Genomic DNA, 8,998 nt, shown 5'->3' with positions numbered 1-8,998 from the left:
CCAATATCTCATATTGTATTTACAAATTAATTAGACGGCATAATTTATCATAATAAGGGATCGAGTAACCAGATAATCGAATAAACAAGATAAATCGATAAAATCATAAAAACTATAAATTTAGAATATGCACAATATGATAACAAGTAAATAGGATAATATAGGAAAATAAATAAGAAATCAGGAAATTTGTGAACTAACTGGTTCCGACTTCACTAGTGACATGTAATTATTTTTAAGATTTTTTAAATTTTCACAAAAATATAAAATTATACATGGTTAAGTCTCATTTTACCGTAACAGGGAATAGAGTGAGGGATCCTTACCCGAATTAGTGTTTCGAGATGCTGCACTATTTACTACACTTCCTAACGGGTCCCGAGTTTCCTGAATTTTTCATATGAAATCCAAAACACTTGTCACGTACCTAAAAATACTCCAGAAATCTAAAATCAGTGTCCAAAACTCTTTTCGGCCAATTTTGAAGTTATGGCATGGCGGCGGTTCGTTATGATCTAGTTGGTTTTGACCGATTTTACATGTATCCCAGCGAAAAAATACATTAGGAGGTATCGGTTGGCCAAAAAATCACAAAAAATCAAACCTACCGACGGAGGAGTCTTCGGGTGCGGCGGCTCCACCAGTCCTCATTCGTGGCTGGGGTTTTTTCTTTGGTTAACATGTACAGAAAAGGACGGTGAACATAATGATTGAAAAATCGCGTAAAACAGGAAGCGGAAAGAGACTCATTAAAGAGATTTTTAAGTTTTGACCACACCAGCTCCGCTAGGTTTTATCCGTAGTTTTCGGCTCACCCGCTGTTTCTCTTGCTTCGATATGGTCATAGGGAGGCTTGGAATCGAATTCCAAATGGGTAAGAAATTTTTTTACTATTTTTAGCGGTCGGCGGTGGCTCCAGTGCAACGGCAATCGGCGGTCGGCCTTTTTCTTTAGCGCCTAGTTCTTCTTCTTCGGCGTTAGGGTTTGACTTCCCCTGTGACGCGAGGTATTTATATTCATCCTGCATCGATCTGGACCGTCCATTCACGTCGACGTGGAGAGAGGATGGTCGTCCGATCTTTACCTATTTAGGTTAATTGCGTAAGCAAATCTGTATTGTTCATCACGATTAATCTCGTTCACCTGATTGTGTTTAAGAAAAGAACGAATTTGATTAGTTCACGTGCACAGGATCGAACCTTGGCTGTCGGATTGCTGGGTCGTCGTCCCTAATTCATATTTTTAAAAAAATTTAATTAAATAAAAATAAAATAAATAAATTAATCATTTTTATATAATTATTAGATAATTAATCTAATAAAAAAATTATACCGAACTGATTTTTGGATATGAAGATTACAAATTTATTGTATAATTTGAATAAAACATAAATATTAAAATTTATTCTTAAAATATAATATTTATAGTTATTCACGTATATTTTTCTTTGATTTTATATCGCTTAATATATAAAAAAACTTAAGCCAATTTTTATTTAATAATAAAATAAAATATGTGTCCAAAAACTTCTATTTTCTAAAATTGGGTCTGCGCGGACCACGTCCTCTTGCCGTCGAAGCGAAGAGAGCTTATTAGACTCCCGCCATTAACGCGTTCATGCCATTCTGTTCAAAGGACAGTATATATGTATATATATATTATATATATAGCCATAGAGGGAAAGAGCCCAAAAAATGAACATACATATAAATATATTTAGATACACATCTATTATATGTGTATGTGCATTAATTAGTGTTGAAAAGAAAAAAAGAAACGGTTTCGTCTCTCGGCAATTTCTGCGAGTCTGTGAGCATTGCATGAACAAACCCTAAATAGAAGTAGAAAGAATTAAATGAAGTGATCGTGGCATTGGCCAAGAAGGAAATCACGTAATTTTTTTATATAGTTCAATAGATTAAATGAAAGGGAAGGGAAAGTTCTCCAAGCGGAAGCTAGGGTTACCCGCTGCCCTCTTATTCTGTTCTGTTTTCTTTGTTGCTGGTTTTTTTGGATCCACTCTAATTTTCCAGGTACGTTGTGCAAATAATTGTAAGTGTCCGTATCCAGGTGTTGGTTTGCTTGGGCTGATTTTCTGATTGCAGGATGCGCCTAGTGTTAGACCAAGGTTGAGGATGCTTGAAGTGGTGGAGGAAAAGAAGCGTGTTCCGATGGCACACGGTGAGACTGGGGAAGAGTTTATTGAATCCATTCCGTTTCAGGTGAATTTCGTGTTCAATCGGGGGAAATTTTGGTTTTGTAATCGGATCGGAATTTGGAATTTCATACTGCTGAATCCAGATTCTAATAATCGTGGATGATGTTGTAAAAAATTTTGGTGAAGTAGTTCGGAAAATGTATGTCGTGTATTTGGATCTTAGAAATGGTTGACCTGATAATCTGCATGCCTTTCATTCTTTCAAGGGTACTTGAGTAGTCTTGGTAGTTTGTTAAGATTGACAAATCTAGCAAGATAAGTGTTGAGTGCTTAGTTAAGAGTTCACAAGTTCATTCTTAATGAGCCCATAAATTAGATTCAAAATAGGTGAAGGGAAGGAAACCAAGAAATACTCAGAACTTTTTATCTAAGAATTCTATGTAAAATGACCCATAACTAGATCCATTGGTAGGCACTCTACCACAGGGGCGCTCTAGATTCTTTTGTCAATAACTGGAAGCATTAGAGTGTTCATGGGATAGCTGCAGAGGAAGAGTAGAACATAAATTACAATGACAATAGATTAAGATGGTGCCAATAATTAAAGGAGTTTACAGAAAGAATGATGGTAAACTGAAAAAGTTGTTTGTTAAATTGACATTTAGAGTCTTCATACCATAAGCATTGGATAGTGCTCTAGTTAAAAATTTTCCTTCTTATTCTTTGGATATAGGTCTTAAGTTGGAGACCAAGAGCTCTTTACTTCCCACAGTTTGCAACTGCCCAACAATGTGAAAGGATAATTGAAATGGCAAAGGCGAACCTTAAACCTTCGGCCCTGGCTTTGCGAAAGGGAGAAACTGTTGAGAATACCAAGGGCACTAGAACAAGGTATGCTGTGCATTCTCATTTCATTTTCATACTCCCAACAATATTAGATTTGAGTTTACTGGGTCCATTTATCTGCAAGATCTTACAAATAGTTGGTTTTCAGGACAAGAGATTGTATATAATTGAAGATATAAACCAAACGGTCTTAGCATTTGGCCATAACATGGTAAAGTCATTCACATTTTAATAGTTGGTAAGGCAACACTTCGTGTGTTTTTTTCGGCGGGGGAGGAGGAGCGTTCGCAGGTGGGAATAAGGAGAGTAAAAGAAAGGCACTGGATGGCTCTGTTTGTGAGTTTTTAAGAGCGTATAGGGTTTTAAGAGTGTTATAAATTTTGCCCAAATCCCTCAAACAGCCAAATTTCAACCCAGGAATTGGGTATTCAGAAAGTAAAGGAATGAGGAAGTATACTAGTTGTCCTTTGCCTCCTAAATTAGCCCTCTTGTCTTGGATATCATGTTATTTGGGTTCAAGGGTTCTCGAAGGACTTGGGTAATGTGGACATCAATTTATTTCAGGTTTGGTTGATTCGGGTTTCAAGTGATTTTTCTTATTTGATTTGGGTTTGATTAGGTTGTGTCAGTTTTTCTTCTCTCTACAGATGTGACAGGATCAAAAAATTTTCCCTTCTGTATTTTGTGAAACTCTCCTAAAAAAGAAGGGTTTCTTTTTTTGGTTAAATAAAAAAAATGAGGTTTTCAATCTTATTTATCCCATACTCTAAAAAGGATACTGTTCTTTCCCCTCTTTAACTCCCAAACCTTGTGTCAATGTTGATGCATTTAGACCTTACAAATGTTTGTTTACACTATTCTTCAACAGTTCAGGAACATTTATTAGTGCATCAGAAGATGAAACTGGTGTCTTGGATGCTGTTGAACGAAAAATTGCAAGGGCCACAATGGTTCCTCATACCCATGGAGAGGTGAGATTTTTGTACTGATCTGTTGTTTCATTTACATTGTTTGTAATTTGTTTTGCAAGCGAAGGATTTAGGAAAGAATGTACTTAACCAACTGGCTTTAAATGGTCTGGTTATATTGGGCATCCATAGTTGGAGTTCAAGGGTTCTACTGTCTCTGAGTTGGTTGAAAAAGTTTTCTCTAGCAAAAGTTAGAAAAATGGAAATAGTGGTAATTGGTAAATGGTTTAAGTCCACTTGGTTTTTGTTCCAAACTTTTAGTTTTGTCCTAGATCAATTTGAGACATTGGAAAAATGGTGATGATGGTACTTAAGAGCTGCAGGATTCTGTTACTTTTACACTTGGTCTCATGTTTATGCAGACAGTTGTTTCTTATATAATGATTTAAGTGGTTTTGTTTTTTAGCTCTATGCAAAACATGTATATTGGCAGGTTTGCACGTAATCATGCTTTTTCTGTTTGAGTTCTTTTTGGTCCATGGGTTTTTCATTTCTACTTCTCATACTTGATTCTACCGTCCGCTGGAAACATGAAATACTTTTCCCTTCTTTAACTTGGCGATGTCTATCAGCCATGTTACCCTTAGTAATATGTTCATGACAACATCCTGCAGTCATTCAACATTTTGCGATACGAGCTTGGGCAGAAGTATGATTCTCATTATGATGTATTCAATCCAGCTGAATATGGTCCACAATCAAGTCAAAGGGTACATCTCTGAGAAATTGCCTTCCCCCGTTCCCCTATTGTTACCTCACTTGATAAGTTCTGATGAATTAGTGGAACCTTTCTTGTTAACCCTCTTGCAGATTGCTTCATTCTTGCTGTACTTATCTGATGTAGAAGAAGGTGGAGAAACCATGTTCCCCTTTGAAGTAAGTTTTGACCATCGCGTTTACTTTCATTGATTATAACAAAGTGGTAAACTGCTCATCTAACTATTTACTCTACTGCTTCGACCTGTAGAATGGCTCCAATATAGGTACTGGCTATGATTATAAGCAGTGCATTGGCTTAAAAGTGAAGCCACGAAGAGGGGATGGACTTTTGTTTTATTCAGTGTTTCCAAATGGCACAATAGATAAGGTACTGCTTGAACATTTTAACTGGATTGTGGACTATAGCATCTGATTCAGATATGATATCTTGGGCTCTTTTTTGTACGTAGAAGTACTCTTGTTTTTATTTTATATTCCTGATATATTCTTCTTTATATAAGAACATGCCTGTTGTTGGAAATGATATTAATGTTTTATAACTCAATTATTGCTTGCATAACGAGCAAGGGAGAGTAACTGAGTACATAGAAGTACTTAGATAAGGTACTGCTTGAACATTTTAATTGGACTGCGGACTATAGCATCTGATTCGGATATGATATCTTGCGCTCTTTTTTGTACAGTGTTTCCAAATGGCACAATAGATAAGGTACTGCATTATTGCATGCATACCGAGCAAGAGAGAGTAACTGAGTACATCCGAAAAAATTACACTTCCTTGAAATTTCACATACCATATAAAAGATTACATTTCCCTGAAATTCTACCTACTGTTAATTTAAGATGTTGAGATTATGAAAGAAAGAAGTGGAATCGCATAGATCGTAGTTGGTGAATAATTTGAAATCTTTTGCAGACATCACTTCATGGTAGCTGTGCAGTTTTGAAAGGAGAGAAATGGGTAGCCACAAAATGGATCCGAGACCAAGACCAAGATCTAGAAGAGTAAATGCTTTCTATTTTTTTTTTTTTTTACCTCTACCGCTAATTTTGCTAGTCACAGGAGTTTCTGTACAAGGAGCCAATGATTCTTTCAAAGCTTCTTTTTCTGTCATTTCTTTTTCCTCTTTTGAAAATCTCATCTAATGGGAATTGTAGTACAACGACTCTTGCTTGTAAGTTACCTACGACAAATCTATTGGAGCATGTAAATATCGGAAAAAATACATTCGTATTATTTAGCTTTAGACTTCCAGTTTATGTTTTTCAGAATGTACCTGGTTTAGGGATAACAACGGATTTGGTTTTGTGAATCAACACTTCACCTGAATTCTAATTTGATATACTGGAACCTGGTTCAAATCTCTTTGCCCCAGCTTGCCGGCTGGGTTGAAGGCCAACGTCTTGGGCAGTGAGAAGAGTGGGGCTGTGGTGCCGGCGTTGCCTGGGCCTCCACTGTCCCTATGTTGGCTTCTGACGGGTGCCTATCCAGAATAACAACCAGTGTTTCTCTTGTTGCGGCTCCTCCAAACCAAGCTCAAATGCTTCGAACGATGATCCCGTCCATAACAGTGGAGAATTGGCCGAGGCCCTTCACACACTTCTATTATGGTTCCCTCATCGGCCTCTGGCGTCAAAATGGTTGTTTTGTTTGCCGTACTGACCTCCGCCTTCCTCTTCTCTCGCTCTTCTCCTCTTTGTCTCTTCTCTTTTGCCTCAGTGTCTTCTGTCTCAATTTATCCGCTTGCCTCACCGCTCACTTGCCTCTGCTCGAACTTGATTGCAGGTCTGTCGCGGTTGCGGGTGATCCTCGATGCTTCTGATTCAAGCACGCAAGGGTATTTCCTTATTGGTTTCCTCATCAAGGATTTAAAATTTAATTTTAAAAAATAAACATGTATGTCATATATAATCACGTGAATATATATTATGAAAATGCCATTACCCATTTTGTGTATAATTTCAGCCAATTTTTAACGATAAATAGGATTAACGGGGAACTAAAAAATTATAAAATGACATGATCAAAATTTTTTTGACATGTCTATATAAGGTCAGGTAGGGAAGAGAATGAGTGAGTGTGAAAGAAAGTGAGAAGCAGAGAGAGAAAGCGTAAGAAACAAGACATTCAAAAAGAAAGAGAGAGAGAAGAAGAAGAAGATAGCGAGGATGGAAGGCGCATGGAATATCGGCTACCATTTTACACCGTCGGATGAAGAACTGCTTCAGATTCTTGCGATAAAGCTGAGAGGAGGGTACGAAATCATGGGAGGCCATGCAGTGAAAGAGATTGATGTGTACCAGAAGGAGCCATGGCTGGTTTTCGACAAGAACGAGTCAGAACCCTTCTATGTATTCACAAGCTTAAAGAAGAAAAGCAGCAGCAGGTCACGGATGGATAGAAAGGTTGGCTCCGGAACCTGGAGGATGGAGCGGTCGATCGACGTCGTCGACCAAGGCGACAAGGTTGTTGGGTATAAGAAGATTCTCACTTTTGAGGAGAAGAAGAAGAAGAAGAAGAAGAAGAACAGCGAGAATGGTAGGTGGATCATGCACGAATTTTCTCTGCGGGACGTAAGTACTCAAAACTCTCTCTCTCTTCTTTCGTTCTTTCATTTCTTGAATCTTGTTTTTTCTTTCTGTAACTGGGTGTTGGGATTTGACGGTATATTCTCTAACGTTTGTTGGTTTGAAATAGTGCTTCCTTCTAATGGTGTCAGCGGCCACAAACTACAGGAGATTACCCTAGCACTCGAACTCCAAGGTTCTTTACCTTACAGAAAGGAAGATTATATAGGCGGGATTAGGGATTTGTTTAACGCCTAATGGCGGTGACCCATTTTCCAAGATTGCTTCCCTGGCTTATCTTCTTGGAAAAGGGACTGCGGGGGGGCTGGACCATACACCTATGGAACTCTAACTTATGGCCTACCTGAAAAGAGAACTTGGAAAAGACCCCAGAATTGGGAGATACTAGAGCTTTTGTTAGTCTTTCACACACACTCAGCTGTTATATATTAGGTTATACACTGAGGAAGATATTGGTGGTCATAACCTGTTTCTTTCTTCCATGATCCATCATCTGAAGCTCCTCCAACCGAGCCTACTGAGCAGTTAATGTAGCTAGAAGTAGGATGAACAATGTTGAACGGAGAGAAAGATGCAACGGGGATCCAACGGAGTGATTCTGTTCTGCTGTTTGGACAAGTCTCTTGCTCCTCCTAATAAATCTCTGGATTCTAAGAAATAATAGAATTTGAATGTACGATACTTTATAGATATAAAAAATTTGTGTATTTAAATTTTTAATGGTAATAAACGATATCTAATCGATAAATTTGTGATGAATTTTTAAACTATCAAATCAGTAATACGTGATTACGGGATTGATAATGTATTTTTTTTCTCTTTATATATTTTATATAATATGCTTAATTCTATTTTTTTTTATAATTTATAATTTATTTTATTAAATATATAAAATAAATTTTAATAATTATTTATTTAAATATAAATATAATTATATTAGTTAATCATTTAACTTTTTTATTATATAATTTTTATATATTATTTATTATTAGATATAATAGATAGAGTTAAATTAATAATTTAATTAAAAATATTATTATATAATTATATAATTTTTTATTCTTTTGGATGTAGAAGATTATGGCTTGTTCATGGATGTGATTTCATGGGTATTTATGTAATTTTACTTCATACAAGTGTATTCCATTTAATTCAAAAGTTACAAACTAATAGATGTTTAATTTTCAAAGAAACCTAAATTGACCAAATTCAAAACATAGGTTATCAAATAATTTCTCATAAATTATCAAACTTTCTCTCATGTTAATAGGAGAATTGAATATATATATATATATATATACACGCAAAAAATTACATATTACTTACATACAATCTAAAATACAATAATAAACATAAACATATTTTCGCTAACTAAAAATGTGGAGGTATTAAAAAAAATTTACTTCACTTAAAGAAATTTATTGTTTGATTTAAAATATATGTTTGAATTTTATAGACATGAAACCAAATTCAAATTACTTAAACTTTCTAGTTTCACCACAATGATAGTATTTTTCATTAAAAACTTACGTGGTATTCGACCGAGAATGCTAAAGATAAAAGACGAAGTTGGTTAGCATTGATCTAATATAATGTCTCTCTTATTACGTATGTTATAAAGATTATATGTTAATATTTTGATATTCGATCTTTGTATTTATTGATATTAATTTTTGTAGCACCCGGAAAGGAGGAAAAAAAAAAAAAAAAAAAAAAA

General features: G+C 35.7%; 1 protein-coding gene and 1 long non-coding RNA gene across 2 annotated transcripts; one reads left to right on the top strand and one right to left on the bottom strand.

The window, feature by feature from the left end:
* Positions 1-1,569: 1,569 nt before the first annotated feature.
* Positions 1,570-5,939, top strand: LOC110806687 (2-oxoglutarate (2OG) and Fe(II)-dependent oxygenase superfamily protein). Its single transcript, XM_022031607.2, has 8 exons — positions 1,570-2,033; positions 2,106-2,222; positions 2,892-3,049; positions 3,873-3,975; positions 4,587-4,682; positions 4,783-4,848; positions 4,940-5,059; positions 5,609-5,939. The coding sequence occupies exons 1-8, from the start codon at positions 1,923-1,925 to the stop codon at positions 5,699-5,701; spliced, it is 864 nt and encodes a 287-aa protein (XP_021887299.2). The 5' UTR covers positions 1,570-1,922; the 3' UTR covers positions 5,702-5,939.
* LOC148253173 (uncharacterized) lies at positions 5,706-7,184 on the bottom strand. The gene is made up of 2 exons (XR_015821445.1): positions 6,889-7,184; positions 5,706-6,511 (listed from the first exon to the last, which is right to left on the bottom strand). It is a non-coding gene; the product is annotated as an uncharacterized LOC148253173 (long non-coding RNA).
* Between the last annotated feature and the right edge of the window lie 1,814 nt (positions 7,185-8,998).

This window comes from Carica papaya, chromosome 6 (assembly GCF_054855325.1).
Source record: "Carica papaya isolate Zhongbai chromosome 6, ASM5485532v1, whole genome shotgun sequence".
In the NCBI taxonomy this organism is placed as follows: Eukaryota; Viridiplantae; Streptophyta; class Magnoliopsida; order Brassicales; family Caricaceae; genus Carica; species Carica papaya.
This window is presented reverse-complemented; position numbering and strand designations above follow the sequence as displayed.

Coding starts and splice junctions, on each gene's coding strand:
- LOC110806687 (XM_022031607.2), top strand. CDS start 1,923: ATGAAAGGGAAGGGAAAGTTCTCCAAGCGGAAGCTAGGGTTACCCGCT. Junction 2,034..2,105: donor GATCCACTCTAATTTTCCAG/GTACGTTGTGCA, acceptor TTCTGATTGCAG/GATGCGCCTAGTGTTAGACC. Junction 4,683..4,782: donor GTCCACAATCAAGTCAAAGG/GTACATCTCTGA, acceptor ACCCTCTTGCAG/ATTGCTTCATTCTTGCTGTA.